This window comes from Rhipicephalus microplus, chromosome 9 (assembly GCF_043290135.1).
Source record: "Rhipicephalus microplus isolate Deutch F79 chromosome 9, USDA_Rmic, whole genome shotgun sequence".
In the NCBI taxonomy this organism is placed as follows: domain Eukaryota; kingdom Metazoa; phylum Arthropoda; class Arachnida; order Ixodida; family Ixodidae; genus Rhipicephalus; species Rhipicephalus microplus.
Window position 1 is genome coordinate 133,418,544 of NC_134708.1, and position 22,201 is coordinate 133,440,744.

The window sequence follows — 22,201 nt, forward strand, 5'->3', positions numbered from 1 at the left end:
GTGTCTGTGATGTGACTTGCCCATTGTTATAATGAATTATCTTACAATATGGGCTGTGCACCTCTCAATTCATTACCATCGCAATGTAAAAAAAAGATAATAAACTATCAGTTTTGTCAGGCGTGCTCATCCAATCAGTAGCAAGACTTCATAACACGAGCTCCCTGTGGCCCACTAGGCACATTGGATAAAGTCTCCTATCACTTTACGTAGCGACATTAAACTGCCAATAGTACTGACTGCATTGTAACAGGACAGTTACAATGACCATTCAATTCAATTAGATCTATTATGGATACAATTATGGTAAAGTTGCTGGGTGGCTGTTTATTTTTTTCATTGGCAGCCGACACCAAAGCTGATAACTTGGGCATCAAGTGATTAGTGAATGTGTGATGAAAAACCCAAGCAGTATCTTGGCTACTGGTGGTTACTGGACACTGCAAAAATCCCAGCATAGGCTCTCTGTTATGAAACTTATGAATGTTTTAATTTAAACTTATGGTAAAAGGCCTCAGCTCCAGTTTGGTTTTATCAGTTTATTTGTATGCAATCGCGTTTCATTTCTCTAACATCCCCTCTTGTCTTGGATGCAGCTACCCTGGCTCCTCTTCATCTCTTTCGACGGATTCGCTGGACTTGACACAATCGGTGAGATTTTGTTCCTGTCGTGTCACTCGGCACATGTTTTTTTTCTTCGTTAAGATGGTGTGGCATTTAAAAATAAATTATCGTGCTTTGGAATGGCTGTGCTTACAGTATGTACCGCTCTTATCTCATGTTTTCAAGTATTTTATGCAAGTCACAACAGCATAGTCTTTTCCTCAATCATGCCTTCACAAGCTTTGCTTGTCTTAATGTTCTCTGCGCATAGATACATTGTTTCTAGTTTTTGTTCTGTTGACATTCATTGTCGAAATTGGCTAGTTCAAATGTATATTGTCTCATCTATATATAGTAGTATAACTTTCAATGTTCACGTGCATGTACAGCACTCACAAATTAAAAAGTGCCTCTAAACCATTTAGTATTATACCAGCGATGGGCGGTTGCTTGACATAACCGCGTCATGTCGCTATGCATCTGGCCATGAAAGGCAACTTTGACTCTTATGTAGGTGTTCGAATCGAAACAACACTGATGTGACATGAATTGAACACTGTAAAAACAAAAGTATGTACATAACTTGGCATTTAGTGAGTCATGTTTTAATCTGTGAGGACTGTACCACTTTTTGTGCAAGAATCTCTTGCAAATGTTGTGGAATGTCTCCACGGGCCCACACCAAGCTTCTGTGACAGCCGTTTACCCAGGTGTCTTTTTCAATTTCTTTTCATGAGAGATGAAGTTGATTGACTGATTGATTGATCAAACAATCGATCAAACGACCTAAAAATATGAGTTCTCTTCTACTTGAAGTCTATGTTGATGTGCGTTATGTCTAGTCAGCTGTGTTTGTGTCTTTCTTTGCTTGCAGGATGACGACGCGGTCAACGAGGAAGACGTAGTCAAATTCATGATCTTTGTGCTGCTGATGCTGAACCGGCGTCGGTCCAAAAACCGGGGCTATGATGAACAGCTGCTGAGGACCGGCTTCTTCACACCCTCGGCACCATCCAGTGTGAAGCGCACAGCCTCCCAAGAGCCCGAACGTTACGTGGCCTGCGGCCAGTCCCACTGTGGCTTGGTGGTACGGGGCAAGGCCTACACCTGGGGTCGAGCTCAGTTTGGCAGGTAATCCTTATGCAGATGAGCATCTTTTTTTTTTTCTTGCAAGAAGGAAGTCTGATCTTTATCTGGTACAGTAAAACCTCATTAATTCGAACTCTGTTTATTTTGAAATCCCATTTAATTCGAAGGACTTCTGCGGTCCCATATTTTCTAATGTAAGTTAGAATGTATAATTTGATGGGGTGGCCGGCACCAGTATGGATAATTTGATGGGGTGGCCGGCACCAGTCTGGTTAATTAGAAAACTTTGGGTGCCATGTGCCAGTTCTAGATCCCGATTTCGCTCGTGGAAACGACGGCCATTCATTGCCACAAGGCAATGCAATGTGTCGATACTGATGAGTGACAGCTGAAGCACCCCATTCTCGCTACTTCTAGCGCAAAAAGAAAAGAAAGAAGAAAAAAACAATCTCGTGGTCAACCAAAACGTACGCCTGCATAAAATAAGCCATGCTTCGCTGCAACACAGCGGTGACACGCGGGCAACTTATTACATGTTTCTTGCTATGTCAGCGAGTCATGGTTTACCCTTTCTTTATGGGATTGTAAAGAAATTAATAAAGAACAGCTTTGCGGAAATCGCAATGTATTCGAACCTCTGATTGCCGGTTGCTCCAGCAATTGGCGTCTTTGCGCTGCTAGCGGAGTTATTGCCAGTAACACCTACTTCGAAAACGAAGTCAGAAAGTTTTAAAGATTATTTTTTCCAGCCAAAAAACATCGTGAGCTTCGTCATACTGGCCATTAATAAATTCATAATTATAATTGAAAGAATGTGCGAATGATCGCATCATGACGTGCTGACGCAGTGAAGAGCAAGCGACATGCTGGCCGTGTATCACTACTGTATTGCAGTGAAAATGTCTTGTTTGCTGCAGGCGCACATTTCAGTCGATCACGGCCGCATTTTCTTTCTTTTCTTTTTTTGGTGGCAGCAGCGAGGCCCATCATTCCTCCATATCTGCTGCAAAATAAAAACCAGGTATTGCTGGAAAACATAACCTTTGGTGCTGTAAGCTAGCCGGCACAGCAAACGACTAGCACCGATTACTTTGAATAGTTATAAGTTCCTTGCACCCCACTTTTTGTATGTTCTGTTAATTTCAAACCCCGCAACCCGCTTGATTCGAAGCTTTCTCGCGGCCCCAGTGACTTCGAATAAACGAGGTTTTACTGTACTTGATGATAATGAGTACTCGCATATAGAACTGAAAAGAGAGAAAAGATGTGCTTCTCGAAAAGGCAGTCAGATTTATTTTTAACAAGTGTTGAGGACTCGACTCACCTTGTACAGAACATTATTTTTTTTAAAAAAAAGGAAGAAAGGTGGGCCATGTAATGTTTTTATACAAAATTATGTTGTCAAAAATTGTATTAACTGTACCATGTTGTATCTAACAAGCCAGTGTTAGGATAACCTGTCATAAACACGATTCATCATTCGCACCCATATTGCACGAACTCATGCTCACAGACATAGTTATTTTCCAGGACAATTAACGTTTGGAATTCCCTGCTTCAAGAGATTTTGGCAACTGAAGATTTAGCGTCATTGCTGGAAAAATTCTCTCTTTAGTGTTTAGTGTTTGAATGTGTTTTAATATTCTTGTTTCACAGACATGCTGCATCTTTTGGCATATTTATGAGTGTTTAATTTGATGCATTCATGTGATCTTATTTTTGCTCTTATAATTCATCCGCTGTTTCTTTTGCTTTTCCTGCATGAACCGAAAAAGTGGTATGCATTATGTTTAAATAAATGAAGTGAACTTGGAAGATGACAAAAACAAACTCAAGTAAAATTTAAGGACCATGCAGTGCACAGTGGAACGAAAAATGGAAGGCATAATGTTCAAACATTGGTTGAGATGTGCGTGTACTACTTATGTTCCATCTTTATTGCACTGTTCTTTGTCGAAATGCATTTGCTTGTTGCGAGTGCCAGGCACGCATGCCCTGTGAGTGTAGTGGATGCTTCACATGGTGGTTCTTGCAGACTGGGTCACCGGGAGAGCCACAAGGAGATCCTGGGTGTCACGTGCGTTGAGGTGCTCGACAACCTGAGGGTCAAGGTGACGCAGGTGGCCTGTGGCACCCACCACACCCTCTTCAACACCGATGCAGGCGTGAGTGATGCCCTTTATGAGAGACAAGCCTTACGTTTTAGTACTTCTCGTAACACCTCAGTGTGAGCAATGAGTTTTATTTGAATAGAAACAAAGGGTAAGTATTTTGACAAGGAATCGGGGAACAGAAGAGGGCATGCATGTCTGTCTTAATTACCTGCAGCTATTTTTCAGTTTCAGTCATGTTCTTGCGTCCAGTTCAGTGAATAGGAAAACTAAATGTGACAAATTATATTACTTTGCATAGCTGTCGTTGTTTCCACAATTTTTTCTTTTGTATGGTTAACACTTGCTGTGTTTTGCTGCTCCTTTTCTGTTGCATTCTGGACACTGGTCACAGCACAGGGCTAAATATTGGATCCTGCAAACGTGTTAGACAACTGGGCAACATGTCAGTTTGAGCTTATGCAGGTACTGTTAATAATGATAGCTCTGCGAATAGCAAAACCTGGGGTCCGAAGCAAATTCGAATATTGAAGTGAGTGCTAATCAAATTGAATATTTTTAGAATATTTCTGGAATGTTTCTGGAACATTTTTCTAATATACTTCGAAGCGAAATTGCAGAAAAAGTCACAGTATATTCACGGAGTGAATGATTATGAGTGGGCGAAGCTCCGAAGGTTCTTAATATCTGTCTGTCCATCCGTTTGTCTGTCTGTCTGTCCATCTGTCTGTCTTTTTGTTTGTCTGTCTGTCTGTCTGCCTGTCCATTGTCCGTATGTCTGTCTGTCTGTCCATCTGTCTGTCTGTTTGTCTGTTCATATGTCCATCCGTCTGTCTGTCTCTGTGTCCGTCCGTTTGTTTGTCTGTCTGTCCATCTGTCTTTTTATCTGTTTGTCTGTCTGTCCATCTGTTTGTCTGTCCGTCCATCTGTCTGTGTGTCTGTTTTTGTGTTTATTAAAACATCTTGAGCGATGCTAGCGCCATTTAGTGAACACTTTGCTTACTAGGGCTGGCTCCAACAGACAACTACAGCAGAAAAGCCTACACCTTAAGGAGCGTTGCCCCTAAATAAGTTGGAGAGAGTTCCTAGGCATATTCTTATAAGATAGCAACGTGAAAGTATTTTGGTTAGGTTGAAGCACTGGTAAGGTGGTGTTTCATAGTTGTCTCATCAGTAATGAGGCAGTGTGCAGGTTGAATTGTATTTTATTGAATTGTATGGACACTCTTGGCTGATTTTTACTGCCTGCATTACCATCGTGCCCTGTATATATTTAATTCAGAGCGCAGCATTAGTCACTAAGCTACGAAAGTGCACGTCCTCTGCCTTAACAATGGCGAGCTATTCATGTAATGTACATCATTTACCGCTGGCAGTGTGCCAAATTCGGGGGAATATCAGCACGTTCTCAGTTTTTCAAGTGATATGGCACGAAGGGGGGGCTTAGCATAACTCGGCGGCCCGCTTGTGTACTTTGCTTTTCAGTGTGTGGCCGCCCGTGCGTATGCGCGTGCAGTGGGGGAGAATTGTACATCTTGGGCTTTCACCAGAACAATTTTGTTGTATTTACAAGGCACACGAAGGTCACTTTGCTCGCCACAGTCTCTCTATTTGCAAAAAGAGCGTGCTGATTGCAAAAAGAACGTAATAACAACTGTGACAAGAGTTAGTTCGCATTCATTCTGTGTAGACCGTGTCTATACATTTCATGCGTCCTTTGAGTTTGAGCAGCACCTTGAATGTTGAGCTGTGAACATCTTTAGCTTGCGCTCATTCTGTGTGTGTTTTTCTTGTGTGTTCTTTTGTCTTGAACAGTGCGTTGTACATTTTTATCTGGTTGCCGTATTTCGCCTGACATTCCAGTTTGTTACTATCGCAGTCATTGCTTCACCCTTGTGGCAAAAACAAACTTTACTCGATCTGGTGCAACCAAAGTGTCGCCGACAACACTTTACACGTGAAAGGCAACGATGCCTCAACCGCTTTTCCTCTTTCAACCTCTGTGGAAGCCCAACAGAGATGGCAAACCAGGGTGTGCTCCCTTCGATTCGGGATTGCCAAACCTGCCAAGTAGACATCAATATATAAGAAATTTCGGATGTCTTACATTTTGAATGCTGAAAATCTTTGGCATCCCATTTTATTTACTTCCTGCTCAAATTTCAGGTTGACAACAGCATTAATTCTTGGTGCTACATGAAGCACAGCGCGAGAAATTAAATCCTGAAAACCTCTTGTTACATTCATCATCTCCGTGTTGGAACAAGCATCTTCTTGAGTTTATTTGCGACAGTAGCATCGCGACAGTAGCAACATTTGCGATAGTAGTAGAGCCTGAAAGGCAGCTTTGCCGCAACATTAAAATGTGATAGGGTGAAGCATTTTGAAAATCTGAAGGGGTCATTGTCAATTAAACGTTGACTTGATTTGTCTTCAGGAAGTTTGAATAGTTATATTGCAGTGCAAGTCGAATTGAGTAATAAATAATTTTCGAAAAATATTCAAAAGTTCGAATATTTGTACAATCCTAATATTAATAGTTGTAAATGTCTCGGTTTCAACTATTTGTAAAATAAAGTAGAAAATTAACACTGTGTACATGTCAATATCATTGTGAGAAAAAAAATATTTTCTACTTGCTTCAAGATGGTATCCAACGATTCTCTGCATTGATGTTTGCCTTACTGAAATTAAGCTGAATCATCCATTGCTGAGATGGCCTGTTTTGTCATATTGGACTTCACTGGTTGGTGCAGGTGTTTTCGTGTGGTTCATCGCGATATGGCCAGCTGGGCCTGGGCAATGTGCAGAGAACTTGGGTGCCTCACCTGGTGGACACCCTGGCTGGCAGGGAAGTCGCCAAGGTGGCTACAGGACTCTACCACTCACTGGCGGTCACCAAGGATGGGAGGTGAATGTGGCTGCTGTTGTGTAGATGTTGAAGCACTTGTCCAAATCAAAGGGGACATGCTTGATCTATTAATACCTATACCACATAGACAAGGCTAATGCTGCTTAAGACTTTAGAGCCTCTTAGAGATATTCATTACAAAAAATGGAGGTTGGCTTGGTACCCTGTGCTCGAGCCAGTATTAGAAGCGGTTAGATGAAATGAAAAGGAAGAAAGTGATGGAAGAAAATTGACTTTTGTCTTATGCCATAGGGCATAATGGGAACAATAAAAAAAAAGCCTGAGTTGGGGAGCAGTTGTCAGTGGCTGCAGAAGTTTATATGCCTTTCTAGTTTTTTCAGTAAGAGAATAAGATGCACATTGTGTGTGGCATCAGTGCCACTCATTGGCAATGTTTGAGCACGTACAGTTCTGGTCTCTTAACTCCAATCTACAGCACTCACTTCCAGAAATGTCTGGTAGATGTACCAGTATATATGATAGGACAGTCATGTCTGTCTGTGTGTGACCTCAACATTCGAGACACATGAACATTGATATTGTATTGTGAGCTCATCTTCTATGATAACATAAGTGTATGTATTTCATTTGTGCAACAGAAGTTTTGGGGTGTTATGCAGAAAGTGTGCTAAACCATTCATGCTTGAACTATTGTGTTTCACTAGCACAGCACTGTACTGTCATTTGAGTGAAATTCTAAGGGTAATGGGTTGAGCTGTGTGAATCGCAAAATTTTTGGTGTGAGGTGGATTCTAATAGTAAAGTTTGAGTGTAAATCAAGTTGAAGAGTTTTCGTACATTCCTTGCATATCTTTCTAACATTTCAAAGTAAAATTGCTCTAAATAAAAAAGTGCGAAGGATTCCTATGCATAATTTTACAAGATAGGAACAGAAAGGAGTTTCTTTTGGCCAGGTTGGTGAAGCACTGAAGAGTCTGTCGTTGCACTTGGTTTATTGAGAAACGAGTACGTAATGTCTAAGTACTGTTGCAACACATGTTTATGTAAACACTGAATGGGTATGTAAGAACCCCAGAGAATTATAAGCCAGAAACACGGTCAAAGAACGAGCTTTATTCTAAAGGGGAGATGCGGCTTTCTTATATCAATCGAAAAATAGCAAAAAAAGGAATTTATTTCAATAATTGAATTTTTAGTTCCTGAAGCCCTTTTCTTGATTCCTAAATATCGTCTCTGGAATGTACACAAAAGTACAATACACGGTTTGTTGCACCTTTTGAGCTGGCGAAAATTACTCTGGAAATAGAGAAAAAAAAGTGTTCATAATAAATTATAGGTCCACAACAACGCAACCAGGGGGCCATTTTACCTTCTTCAACATAACCCTCTATTTTTTTTTTTTTTCTTTATTCATTCATATCCCCGCTTTGCCAGAGGCGTTACAGCAGGGGGGTTACAAAGTTGAAAAAAATACATCTTCATTAACACTGCACACTTGCTTAGATGTCAAACAATTCCATTCGTTAATAGTTTTAACAAAAAACGAGTTTGAATACAGGTTCGTCCTGGCCCGGCACGGCTTTATTTTGTGTATGTGGTCTGTACGTTGAGATATGTAATCTGGTCTTTTTAAGTAAGTGTCGCTGTCTAGTCCCGTTTTTTTATGAAATATCTGGTAAAAAAGCTTCAAACGCAATTTTTTGCGACGGGACGACAGTAACTCCCAGTTTAACTCCTTTTTCATTTCGGTACAACTCTGCTTTTGTCCGTACCGACCCAAAACAAACCTGGCTGCTCTGTTTTGTATTTTTTCTAATTTATTTATCAAACCTGTTTGTGTTGGGTCCCAAAGAGTACAGGCATACTCCAAGATTGGACGAATACAAGTGAGGTAGGCCGTGCTTCTAAGGTTAGGATCTGCACATCTCAAATTCCTTTGAATATAATTCAACGCTATCGCGGCTTTGGAAACCACATAATCCACATGTGCATTCCAGGAACAATCATGCGACAGCAATACACCCAAATATTTGTACGAGTATTTTTTATCTAATTTATTTCCTCCTAGACAAAAATTTGCATCAAATATTTTTTTCTTCTTTGTAAAACACACATGAACGCACTTATTTGTGTTTAACTTCATTTGCCACTTAAGGCACCATTGATGAATACGTGCAAGATCAGCCTGCAATTCAAGGACATCATGTTCTTTCTGAATTTTTCTGTAGACTACGCAATCATCAGCAAAGAGCCGTATACTTGAGCTTATATCTTTGTTAATGTCATTTATAAAAATTATGAATAGCAGAGGCCCCAATACAGATCCCTGGGGGACGCCCGAAGTGACCTCTAGAAATTCCGACTTAGTACCATTCAGGACAACACATTGGCGGCGTTGTGACAGGTAATTCTCTATCCAATTAAAAATTCTCTCATCTATATTAAATATTCGTAATTTTTCGAGGAGCAGAGGATGCGAAACAGTGTCGAAAGCCTTACTGAAATCTAAAAAGATGCAGTCTGTTTGCCCACCTAGATCAATTTCGGATACTAGATCGTTGTAGAACTCGAGAAGCTGGGTCGTACAGGAAAAGCCCTTACGAAAACCGTGTTGAGTCTTTGTTAACAAATCGTAATCTAATAAATGCTTCATTAGAGCCTTATATATTACATGTTCAATGATTTTACATGATATCGAGGTAAGCGAGATAGGTCTGTAATTCGTGACGTCTTTTTTAGGACCTCCTTTGTGGATCGGGACTACATTTGCCACTTTCCAGTCTTGTGGCAACTGGCCAGTGCTTAGTGATTTTTCAAAGATCAGGTAAAGGTAGAGCGAAATGGGGTTAACGCACTGTTTTAAAACTCTTGGAGAGACACCGTCAGGGCCGATAGCTTTACTGTCGTCGAGATTCCTGAGCAAGGCCTCAATACCGCTGACACTAATTACAAGAGGTTCCATGAGAGGAACACTGCTACTTGGCAAGGGTGAGCTCAATGCAGATTTAGGAAGAAAAACGGATTGGAAGTAATTATTTAGGCACGTGGCTTTATCCGTATCATTGGAAAGAGTGCGTCCATCGAAAATAAGTTCATTTATTCCAACCGGATCAGACCCACATCCCTTTAGATATTGCCAGAAAGGTTTAGGATTTGTACTCATATTTTCATTCAATCGTTTAAAAAAATGCTGCTTTGCATTTACTGATTCTTCTTTATATTCACGTGTTAGCTCCTGTAGCTTCTTATAATGAACTTTACTTTTCATTTTTTTGTATTTTTTGAATACCCGTCTTCGTTTCTTAATTAGTTTCAGGATACTGTAAGTCACCCACGGTTTTTTACGTTTCTTAAGCTTAGCCGAATCCATACTTGGTATGTACTGCTCTGAGAGTTCGAGTATCTTATTTTTAAATGTGTTCCACAAATACTCTACACTGTGTTCCTCTACCAAGCATTCAAATACAGGCAAATAATCAAGAAGCCTTGCGGAAATTGACGAATAGTCGCCTTTGTCAAAAAAGAACAACTTTCTTCTGATACTCTTCGTGATTTTTTGAATTTTTGTTGTAACGCCTGCTACTACAACCTGATGGTCACTAATGCCTGGAATGATATCAACGTTACTTACTAAATTAGGGGAGTTACAAAAGAGAAGATCAAGGGTATGCTTAAGTCTTGTGGGTTCTAAAACGTACTGTATCAACCCAAAAGTGTCAACAATGTTCTTCATTTCTAGGTTATTACGGCTGGCATGCAGCACCTCGCATGAGTGACTTCGCCATTTTAGATCGGGTAAATTAAAATCACCTGCTAATAATATCGTACGGTCAGACGCCTGTGAAACGATGTCACCTAATAATTGCAAAATACTGGAGTTCGCGGCGGGCGGTCGATAAAACGTCCCAGCTACAAAAGAAAAATTGTTACTGACTGTAACAGTACTCCAGACAGATTCGACAGCGTCATTACCGATATCAAGATTAGCGGATGAAAGGGACGAGTGAACTAACAAGAAAACACCACCCCCATGATTCGGCCTATCTTTACGGTAGGCAGTATAATTGTTAGGAAACACTTCATGATCAGAGATGGATGGGTTGAGCCAAGATTCTGTACCGAACACGACATCGGCCTTCACGGTATCAAGCAAGCCAGCGAATTCGTCTATTTTGTTTATTACACTTCGGCAATTCACTACTGCAATAATTAAATCACGATGATCGCAGATGGTACAATTTTCCTGTCATCGTTTAGACAAGGCAACGACTTCTTCCTTTTCATCATCCCAAGTAAATGCTCTGCCGTTTATAATCAGTTTATCGGCTTTTAGCTTAACCAGGTTTTTCTTATCCGCCCTTTTCGCTTTACCATATTCCCAAAGCTTCTTTCGTACAGTGCGCGTTTCGAATGAATAGTCCTGCTCAATGCTGTACTGTGTACCTTTCAAATTCTTGGCTTTTTTAAGGACGACCTCTTTTTCCTTATCAGATGAAAAGTTCACAATAATTGGCCTTTTTTTCCGTTCATTAAAACGACCTACGCGATGTGCCCTTTGAACTGATGTCAGTTCGTATCCGAGTTGGGCATTGCAGATGCCCTTAACGAGGGCCTCAGACTGTTCCCAAGTTTCATGCTGGTCATTATCGTCTATCCCGTAAAACACAAGGTTCATTCTACGGCTTCTGTTTTCGAGGTCGATATTTTTCTTTTGAAGAATTCGCATCTGATGAGTTAGATTCTTTATTACAGTGGCTTGCTCATGTACCAATTTCATGACGCTTTCTATATGGCCCTCGGTCATCTCTAGCTTGCTCTTTATTTCAGCTATGTTAGTATCACTGTTAGTTATCCTAGTATCAATATTCTCTAACTTACTCATAATAGTATCCTGCAACTTCTTCAAATAATCCATTTCACCTTTATCGAAAGGCCCAGGATTGAGCTCAATGTCTCCAGAAAGTAGTAGAAGAAGAGCAACATATAGCACTCGGTTCACAATAAAGCGAAAACGCTTCCCATTAACTCCAGTGCACACTCGCACCGTGGTGCTCGCGACACATGCCTTTGTGGGAGGAGCCGGCAACGCTAAAAGTGCTTTAGGAATTTCAAGCATACGAACAGCACTAACCTGCAAGAGCAGAAGTGTTTTGAGCTTCATGTCGGCAAGCGTGCCGGCTCCAATTCCCACGCAGCCAAGGTGTCGCGCAAATATATACGCCAGTTCTGGGTCACATGATGTTCCACACATGCAGCGACTGTCGCCGTCGTAATCGCTCACGCAAGCGGCCCAACAAGGATCGCAGCACTCCTCGTCCAGCGATGAAGATGCTCGAGCTGATGACGCTTTGCGTGATGTATCCGCAGATGGGATGGCAGAACACACGTGTACCGTATGCCCGCCGAACGGCTGATGCGCAGTTTCCGTCCAAAAGACCGCAAAAACCTGCAAGAGCAGAAGTGTTTTGAGCTTCATGTCGGCAAGCGTGCCGGCTCCAATTCCCACGCAGCCAAGGTGTCGCGCAAATATATACGCCAGTTCTGGGTCACATGATGTTCCACACATGCAGCGACTGTCGCCGTCGTAATCGCTCACGCAAGCGGCCCAACAAGGATCGCAGCACTCCTCGTCCAGCGATGAAGATGCTCGAGCTGATGACGCTTTGCGTGATGTATCCGCAGATGGGATGGCAGAACACACGTGTACCGTATGCCCGCCGAACGGCTGATGCGCAGTTTCCGTCCAAAAGACCGCAAAAACCTGCAAGAGCAGAAGTGTTTTGAGCTTCATGTCGGCAAGCGTGCCGGCTCCAATTCCGGCAAGCGTGCCGGCTTCATTCAGAAATAAGCCTACAAAATGCAGATGTTTCAAATTCGTTTCGAGGCCTCCAATTGGTTGCATGGATCTGCCGTGTTGCTCTCACGCACCTCGTCATTGGTCCGATGCTCGCACCAGGAAGAGCTTCATCCGCTGTTTGCACACCATGAGATTGAGACTGTCGGAAATCGTGCTACTTAGTGACACGTTCACACTCTGTGTTCACGGGTCATCATTTAAAGGGAAACTGAAAATGCTTTAGAATTTGATAAAACTTCGTGGTTAACAAGGTCTGACATTATTGTCGATGATGTCACGATTTTTTTCGTGGTTTTAGCAGCAGGAGCTTTGGAATACGCGAAAGAAAAGTTTGTCTTGCACCACCCCTAGGAGCGCGCTGGAAGGGAGGGTGGTGGGGAAAATATGTCATTTTTGGTCGCTGTGGTTCGGAGCCATTCTTCATTCACTCCAACGTAAGGTTCGGCTGCTCACTAGGTTTGTTTAGCCTTTGGTTTAGTTGAGTGTCGCTTACACTCAGCCACGTGCAGATGTAGCGTCTCGAGACAGTTCAGGTATGGTAGTGCTGGGAACTGCATAAATTTCACTTTTTTAACGATCGTGCATTGAGAAGGCATTGTCAGCTTGGCTGCAAAACATTGGCGAAACCAAGTGGGCACATTTGACTTTGTAAGTGGAGCAAGAATTGCGTTCTGTGTTCCAAGGGCTACGTGAGCAAGCGTCTCTCATATCTTCAACCATGGCCTCGGTGACTAACTCATGAAGTTTTGTTGTCGAGACTAATCAAGGAAGCCATGCATCAGCAGCCTGCGCTGATGCATGGCCTCCTTGCAAAGGGAGTCCCCCTAGTGCACACGCACCAGTCACGTAGACGCAAGAAATTGGTTAGAGAAAGGCTCGTGGCACGCGACTCGAGCTAGAAAGAAAAATTCCGGAGAATGAGCTGGCACTGTGTGTTGGGACGCCGACCTGCGAAAACCTGGGAAACGAGCGTCGCTACCGCGATGGGAGCAGCATGACCACCTGGTTCACTTATAGTGAGTGTGAGCAGTGAACAGCTTGGAGTATGACCAATGTCACATATAGCGTGCAATCTAAAAGAGAAGGTGGACACTGCATATTCAGCATCAACTCTCGGTGTCATACGAGCCCACGTATAAAACAGCGCTTTGCATGCCAGTGCTCGGAACAGATGCTTTTTCTGTCGACGACCTGTACCTATTGGACTATGCGAATAGTCAAATTTAGAACCGGATCAAATACGAATGAAATAGCATAAATGACAATGAATCAAATACAAATACAAATGGAATATTATTCTAATAGTAAGGGAACAATTTCAGAACAGTTGTATGCTTCAACAATATTTCATTTAGAATCAATAGCCAAAAACATTACAAAAGAGTTGTTATGATTAATTTTAACTGGCAACAAAATGCCATTGTTAGGCTAATTGGGCTTAACTCAGCATTCAAAGAGGTGCTTTGTCGCCACCTTTAAATTAAACTGAGGCATAAAAATCAACAATATGTTTTCCAAATTTTATGCATAGCAGATTGAAGGTGACACTATCGCTTGATGACACTTGAGATTTAAATACACTATCGCTTGATGACACAAGATTTACATATAAGTTTTTATCATTTGTGATAAGCATGGAATCTACAGTTCCTTAAAAGGTTGCTCTGCATGCATACACCTTGGTAATCCACCAATTGAAACGAAGAAGTACTGTCTGGTTCTAATATATTGTAACATGCTACAAAAGGTCTTCAACTCGGAAGAACTGAGCCAGCGGGGAGACGCACCGAAAACTGGCAAGATGGCTGCTTCAATAATTAACAACTAACCAGAGAGAGTGATTCAGTCGCGCCTCCAAATTCCCAATGAAAGTGTCATGATGTATGATGTGGGAATTGAGGCTAGCCCGCAGCCTTTGTGCGGGCTTTGCCGCCTTTTCTGCCGTTCTCATGTCCCGACATGTCTGCCCTCCTTTGCTGTCTGCCGTGGTGGGTGAGCGTAGTGACGTTTAACTCCCTCACCCGGTAGAGGATGTTGACTGTGGCGCCGCGCGCGGAGGCTCCCGAGAGGTTTTCACGCGCTGCGTCAGGAGCGGACAGATACTCTCCGGGACTGCAAACGGTGAGCCACGCAATCTTTTCGTCCGTCGACTCCCGTCGCTCGGGGCTCGTCGGACTTCGCTGACGGCACCTCGCGCCCGAGGCGAACGCTCACCTTTTGTTGCCCCCACTGCAAGTCGGGGAGGACCAAGGCCTGCGCTCCGTCAATTCTGCAGGGAACCGACTTTTTGAACGCACGCTGAGCAGGCGCCTGAATTGTCGATGGTAGCCGCACCAAGTGCGCCTTTGGTTCGACAACAGGCCAATCCCACAAGGAGCCTATTTAGCTCTGGGAATGGCGCGCAGGGCGGTGGTCTGTTTGAAACCGCCCCACTGATCGAGCTGGGCGACTGCTCCCCTTCGCTTGACCGCGCCGCTAATGCACCAACGGCTTCCTACGAAGCCGGTGCGATGACGCAGACGTTGCTGCAAAACGCCGTGCAGATGATCCAAGCACTCTCGGGAGCTGTGTAAACGCTTTCGGCTGGTCCGAAAAGCGGTCACCCCGCTGTTATGTTGCCTTTGCCAACCTACAGCGGATACGGTGATCAGCTCACCGCCCGAGATTACCTCGACTCTCTGTCACGTTATCAGAGAGCGATGGGTTTGGATGATAAGGTGGTGCTCGAACGTGTTGTTTCAGCTGCACTGACTGTGACACGGCGGCGAGATGGTATCGGCTTACCGGTTACCATGCAGCAACCCTCGAGGAGTTTCGTGCGGTCTTTTTGCGCGAGTTCCTGCCCGCTGACTACGAAAGTAGGATGAGGCGAGAGCTCGAGCTCCGTACACAAGCTCCTGACTAGTCTTTACAGGAGTATGTACGTGCGATGGATGAACTTATTTCTATCGCTGAGCCCCGAGCCTCGAACGAAGAACGCGTCGAACGGGTGATACAGCAGGCACATCAAACTTTTTCGGCATACCTGCGCGGCGGCCGCTTCAGTGATTTGAAGGAGTTGGCCGCCGAGGCGAAGCGCATCCATGGCGACATTCTCGCCGCGCGTGCCTATCGCCCGCCGCCGCCAGCCAGCGATGCCCTTGAGCCCTGCTGCTTTTGGAGAGGGGCCATGACCCTTCCCCAACGGCAACAGCCTCTCGGCGCCGCCTTTGCGGCTGCAACCGGCTGTGTGTGGGAGTTGAGCGATCACGCTCTTGACCCCTTTACGCATTAGAGGCGGGCAGCCTGCGCTGCTCCACCTGAAACCTCCATACAGGAACGCTTTCTGACCCAACGTAATGTAGGAGGTGCGGCTAGCAGAAACGTATCCTACGATAACGTAGCGAGCCGATCACGACAGCTTGAAGCTGCTCCGTCTGGGAGTACAGACCGTGATGAAGTGCGCTGTTACCGCTGCCGTGAAAGAGGGCACATAGCAAGGGAATGCACCGTATCCAGGCCTCCTGCGAGGTAGGGAAATGGGCCTCTGGGTCGTTCGTGAAGGCACGAGCGACCCAACCTTTGCTTCTTCCCTCTGCGTGCAGGGCAAGCACTTTTCTTGCTGATACGCACGCGCCGTTCATTCCGGTCACCATTGCCGGCCGTGAATTTTCGGCTTTGCTGGACACGGGCGCTAGCGACTCGTTGTTTGGCGAACAGGTGTTGTGCCACTTGCAGAAGCACTCAGTGCGCTTGCGGGACAGCCGAACGACATCCACCCTTGCGAAAGGCGTGGCTCATTTGGCAGGCGCTGCAAGGTTGACTGTCAGATGGGGAGATCGAATGAGACGCTGTCGTCTTGTTCATCTTCCAGGGCTCAATGTTTCAGTGATTCTCGGTCGGGACTTTCTCCTTAAAACCGGTATCGTTGTGGACATTGCGAATGGCGGCTATCGTGATGGCCCATTTTGCCAACTCAAGTCGTTCATCAGCCTGCCGGCGCTTACCCTTGCCTTTGCCGCAGAAGCGTCAGAAACATGCCCTGCGCAGAGTTCGGGGCCAAGCCCCCCCTCAACACATTTGCCCTCTCGCAGTCCCCTTTGGGAACGAGAGGCCGGGCACGAACCGTGTAGTGCGCCAACTCCGGGGTCGTAGCCTGGCGTTCCGCGCTCGTCGGCTCGAAACCCCTGCGTGGATCGACCGACACGACACGAAGAGGCACTACATTCTTTGGTCGCCTGCGCGACTCAGTTGGATGAAGCACAGAAGGCTCGTCTGTGGACACTGTTACGTCAGTACGACGAGCTCTTCACCAATCAACCTGGCTGCACCGATTTAGTGAGCCATGTGATCGAAACTGGTGACGCGCTTCTTTTGAAGTGTAACCCCAGGTCCGTCAGTCTCGCCAAAAGGCAGATTATCGATGGGTTGCTAGATGACATGCTTGCGGCTGGCATTATTCGTCGCTCGTCTAGCTCCTGGGTGTCTCCGATTGTGCTGGTGCCTAAGAAAAATGGCAGTCATCGCCTTTGCGTCGGCTATCGCCGTCTGAATGGAGTGACTCGTAAGGATGCCTATCCGCTCCGCACGATAAACTCCATCGTAGGTAACATGGGTGATGCACGGTACTTTACCACGCTTGACGCCTCTAAAGGTTACCTACAGGTCCGGATGTGTAACCGTGACCAGTGTAAAACTGAGTTCACGTCCCACAGAGGGTTGTTCGAGTTTACTCGTATGCCCTTTGGTCTTTGCAATGCTCCTGCGAAGTTTCAAAGACTCATGGACCGCGTCTTCGGGGAAGCAAAGTGGTCATACTGCACGTGCTACCTCGACGACATCGTGATTTATTCACGAACCTTCGAAAAGCACTTGGCCCATGTTGCCGATGTACTCGAGAGAGTGAGGACCGCCGGGATGACATTAAACCCCGTTAAGGTCCAATTAGCGCAGACCTGTGTTCAGTTGCTCGGGTTTACGCTGGGCAAAGGCTCCATAAAGCCGGATCCGGAGAAACTTCGAGCTATTCTCGATTTTCCGTGGCCAAGGACGTACGTGGCCTTCGCCGCTTTTTAGGAATGGTCAACTTTTACCTTTCCTTCATTACGTCCTGTGCCCGACTGCAGGGGCCCTTGAGCAAACTCTTGGGTAAGTCTGCTGAGTGGCAATGGGGACTTGAGCAGCAGGAGGCGTTTTGCCGACCGTCTAACGCCATAGCGGAGACAGCGCAGCTCAAGCTCCCCGACCTGACCAGACCGTTCGTTGTACAAACTGATGTGAGTGATCTGGGTTTAGGAGCTGTTCTCCTACAGGAATACGATGGCATGTTGCAGCCGTTGGCCTTTGCCAGCCGCTTCTTGGTCTCTGCGGAGAAAAATTATTCCGTGACCGAAAAGGAGTGCCTCGTCATCGTGTTTGCACTGCGGAAGTTTGACGTCTATCTTGATGGGACGAAATTCGTGGTGCAAACGGATCACAGTGCGCTCAGCTGGCTGATGCGGCTCCGTGAGCCTGCCGGCAGGCTGGCGCGCTGGGCTCTCCTGATACAGCACTATGACTTTTCGGTGCAGTATCGAAAGGGGAGAACCAACGTGGTAGCTGACGCGCTATCTCGTGCCCCATTGTCGGCCGAGGACCTTGATCCCGGTGCAACAGCGGCTAGCGGTGCCTTAGCACATGCAAGCATCAAGGGCGAAACAGCAGCTCCGCCTCCATTCGGCAAGAAGGGTGAGTCCCCATGCGGACAAACCTTGGCTGCTAACCAGGTAAGCGGCGCACTGCGAAGCGGCCGAGCGGGGGAACTTTCCGAAGGCCACGAGGCCGAGAGCGAACCCGCAACGCCGACTCAAGCGGTTGTTGCTGCGGTCCTGAGTGGGCGCGATACCAGACTCCCCCATTTTAAGAGAATGGGCATCGCTTTCAGCAGAGAAGAGCTTCTGAAGGCCCAGCAAAGTGACCCGTTTTGTCGCGAAATGTGCGACGGTCTCAGAGAGATGGAGCGCCGTGATGCTGCTTGTCCTGCAGCGGGCGCCGATAACGACTGTCAAGACGAGACGGAGCGCCGTGACGCTGCTTGCCCTGCAGCGGGCGCGAATAGGGGGCTCGAACCAGCGTGTGTCGCTGAGTCCCCGGCGAATTCATATTTGCTGGACCATGACGGGCTCCTGTTGAAGTATAGAGCCACTGACGACGAGTCCATCGACCCGTTTAAGGTGGTTATGCCTAAAAGTCTGAGAGCCGCACTGTTGCGATTCTCTCACGACGAACCCATGGCCGGTCACCTGAGTGGCTCGAAGGTTTTTGCAAAACTGAGCCGCGTTGTGACCTGGCCCGGCATGAAGCGAGACATTTTTCGTTATTGCCGCTCTTGCCACGTCTGTCAAACGGTGAAATCAAGGGGTAGCAAACCGCCCGGTCTGGTGAAACCGATTGTCAGCGAGCGTCCGTGGCAAGTGGCCTCCTGCGATCTAAATGACCATTTCCCAGAAGTAAGCAGGGGTTCATTCACATGGTGGTAGTTGTTGATCACTTTTCGAAATGGGTGAAACTTTTCCCACTTCGCAAGGTGACAGCGCGAGCGGTGCTTGAGGAGCTGCAGGAAGTGTTTTGCCGGTTCGGCTTCCCGGAAAGGCTCATCACTTACAATGCTTCGTATTCACCGCTCGGGTGTTTGGTGTCACGTGCCGTTTCCTCGGAATTGATCACTGCACCACTTCACCCTACCATCCCCAGTCCGATTTGACGGAACGCGTCAATCGTACGCTCAAACCGATGTTGGCGGCCTTTGCCGAAAGTCAAAGGGACTGGGCAGACCATTTGAGAGAGCTCGGGTTTGCTATTCGAACATCCGAGAGTCGCTCAACTGGTTTCTCGCCCGCCTTCTTAAATTTTGGAAGGGAGTTGGCAAATCTGGTGACTAGCGTCACTCAATGCCAGCTCGAGGACGAGGAGGCGCCGGCAGACTGCTCTGCTTACGCGTCGGCACTTCGGGACAGGCTTTGCCGAGTTTTCTGCAAAGCAAGGCAAAGTTTGGCGTCGGCCAAGGCTCAGCAGAAGGCCCAATATGACCGCAAGCATCGCGACCTAGTTTTTGAGGTGGGCGATCTTGTCCTGAAGCGCATCCACGCTCTTAGAGATGCCAGTAAGGGGTTCTCAACCTCGCTCGCTCCTAAGTGGCTTGGTCAGTACCGAGTGGAGAAAGCTTGCACTCCACTCGCATACTTGCTGAAAGATCTCCATACAGGAAAACTCAGCCGTGCCCATATCGCAGACCTGAAACCCTTGGTATCACGGTCTGACGAGCTCGCGCCAGAGCCCTGCGGCACTTCGCGCAAGCAACGAGGCACACCCGAAGCGGCGGACCGCATTCGGACCCCGCACCGGTATAATCTGAGGAAGTGGTCACCTTTGTGATTTCGCGCCGGATGGCGGACTTCTCCGCAACCGAAGGCCCTTAGTTTACTGTCTAACCTCAGTATAGGTTAGCTTCTTTACGGCCTTTTCTCGTAAAGAAGTTGACCCCGCCCTGTCTGCTGCCAGTGTTTTTTTTTTTTTAAGTGTTCATGTGTATTTTATGTTTCATTTGTCTAATATTAAGTGTTATTTGTATTTTATGTTTTGTGTTTCTTTGGCGAGATATTGAATGTCATTTTCGGTTCTGTTTTACTTTTTTCCGTGTTTTTATGTCGTCTTCCACGAAGGAAGCTGTGTGTGACCTTCAGTGTCAGTGCTGGCTGGGAGAGAGAGACGAAGGACGCTTTGCGCCTACGCTCGCGCAGCTGTCGGCGGTGTGTGTGCGTGCGTGCTCCTTTGCACGTGTAAGTGCGGGACGCTTCAGTGCGAGCCCGCGAAGAGTGCGTCATGGCTTCCCCCCATCGACGCGGACACTGGAGGTGCTGGGGGGGGCATTGACCCACTGACGTCAGACCGTCTGGCTGTGCTCTGCTCTCGGCTGTCGCCGGAGAAGCCCTGCTGCCTTTCCCACCATGGCTCCTGCGCGAGGCCAGCTGAAAGCAGCTATATGCTGCCGGCCAACGCCAGGGTGCCTCGCAGCCAATTCTGGTTCGGCCTCACTGATCATGGAGAGGCCCGGCTTCCTGAAACGTCCCAGCTCCGTCATCGAGCCAAAAATGCGGGGCCTCCAAACCACAACCGAGGCAGCGTTCGTCGGACTCGTGGCTTATCAAGAGCAGCCACGAGCCATCAGTGGGCCCCCTCCCATACCTCTGACCTCGCACTCGGGCATCGCACCCAGCGGACACTGTCACGCCCTTCCGCGCAGTGGACGCTATTCCCCTTCAGCACCACGAACACTAGTCCCACTTTTCTGTGCTCTCTTCCGCAGTTATTTTTATAGTGTCATGTGTTTATTTTGTTATTTATGTTTTTGTTTCTCCTTTGTAATCTTTTTTTTTTAGTAGCAGTAACCGGGCTGGACTGAAGTTAGCTGTCGCTCATAGCAGTGTCATTTTAACTGCATGGGTGACGTCCGGCTGCCTTTTGCAGACCGGTAAAGGGCAAATTTAGGAGAGGGGATGTGGGAATTGAGGCTAGCCCGCAGCCTTTGCGCGGGCTTTGCCGCCTTTTCTGCCGTTCTCATGTCCCGACATGTCTGCCCTCCTTTGCTGTCTGTCGTGGTGAGTGAGCGGAGTGACGTTTAACTCCCTCACCCGATAGCGGATGTTGACTGTGGCGCCGCGCGCGGAGGCTCCCGAGAGGTTTTCGCGCGCTGCATCAGGAGCGGACAGACACTCTCCGGGACTGCAAACGGTGAGCAACGCAATCTTTTTGTCCGTCGACTCCCGCCGCTCGGGGCTCATCGGACTTCGCTGACGGCGCCTCACGCCCTAGGCGAACGCTCACCTTTTGTTGCCCCCACTATGTTGAGGACATGACGAGCCTTTTTTGTCGAGCCGACCCCGACATGGCGGAAGAAAAGAAAATCCGTCATTTAATGCGAGGAGTGAAAGAGCAGCTTTTCGCTGGCCTCGTTTGCTGTCCCCCAAAGACCATGGTGGAATTTTCGACCGAAGCCACAACCATGGAACAAGTGCTGCAGCAGCGCTCTACTGTGTACGACCGGCAAATGAGTGTCGCTTCGTCAGTAGGTCAGGTCGGAGGTTCAAGAAGCAGCTTAACATACAGTCTCTCTGCGACCTCATTCGATCCATGGCGCGCGAGGAACTACAAAAGATTCAGTGCCAGTCCCAACCTACTGCAGGGTCTACTGCCAGTCCCAACCTACTGCAGCCTCGTCAGAAGTGAAGTACGACAGGCTCTCCAAGTGCCACCTTCCAGTTATGTTCGCCTGTCCCGACAAAGCCACATCGTGCGTCATACACAAAAGCTGTCAGTCGATGTATTCCTGCTTTCCCACGCTTAATTAATCCTATGCCTCAGGATGCACTTCCTTCGCTGCAGCCAGTTCAGCACTTGGAAAATCGACAGCCGCTTCCCAGAAAATCTGACGTATGGCGCACACCGCACAGACTACCACTGTGGTGAAGCTGGACATGTGTACCGGAAATGTTCCTATCGTCGCCTCGGACTACAGGGTTTTGCCATCGACTCGCCACGGCCGAGATTTGGCGAAAGACCGAAAGCTATTGAAGATTGCCTTTCACAACAGCGCATGCCACTGCGGTGGCAGTCGCGGTCCCCATCCCCAAGGCGATCTCCAAATTTTCGGAG

General features: G+C 46.8%; 1 protein-coding gene across 1 annotated transcript in view; it reads left to right on the forward strand.

The window, feature by feature from the left end:
• The window catches only part of LOC119163078 (uncharacterized), a 224,752-nt gene that overhangs the window by 109,128 nt on the left and 93,423 nt on the right, over nucleotides 1–22,201 (forward strand). Inside the window, exons 16-19 of the mRNA XM_037415012.2 lie at nucleotides 597–651; nucleotides 1,478–1,734; nucleotides 3,728–3,857; nucleotides 6,560–6,714. Coding sequence (XP_037270909.2) covers nucleotides 597–651; nucleotides 1,478–1,734; nucleotides 3,728–3,857; nucleotides 6,560–6,714 — 597 coding nt within the window. The remainder of the gene's footprint in view (nucleotides 1–596; nucleotides 652–1,477; nucleotides 1,735–3,727; nucleotides 3,858–6,559; nucleotides 6,715–22,201) is intronic.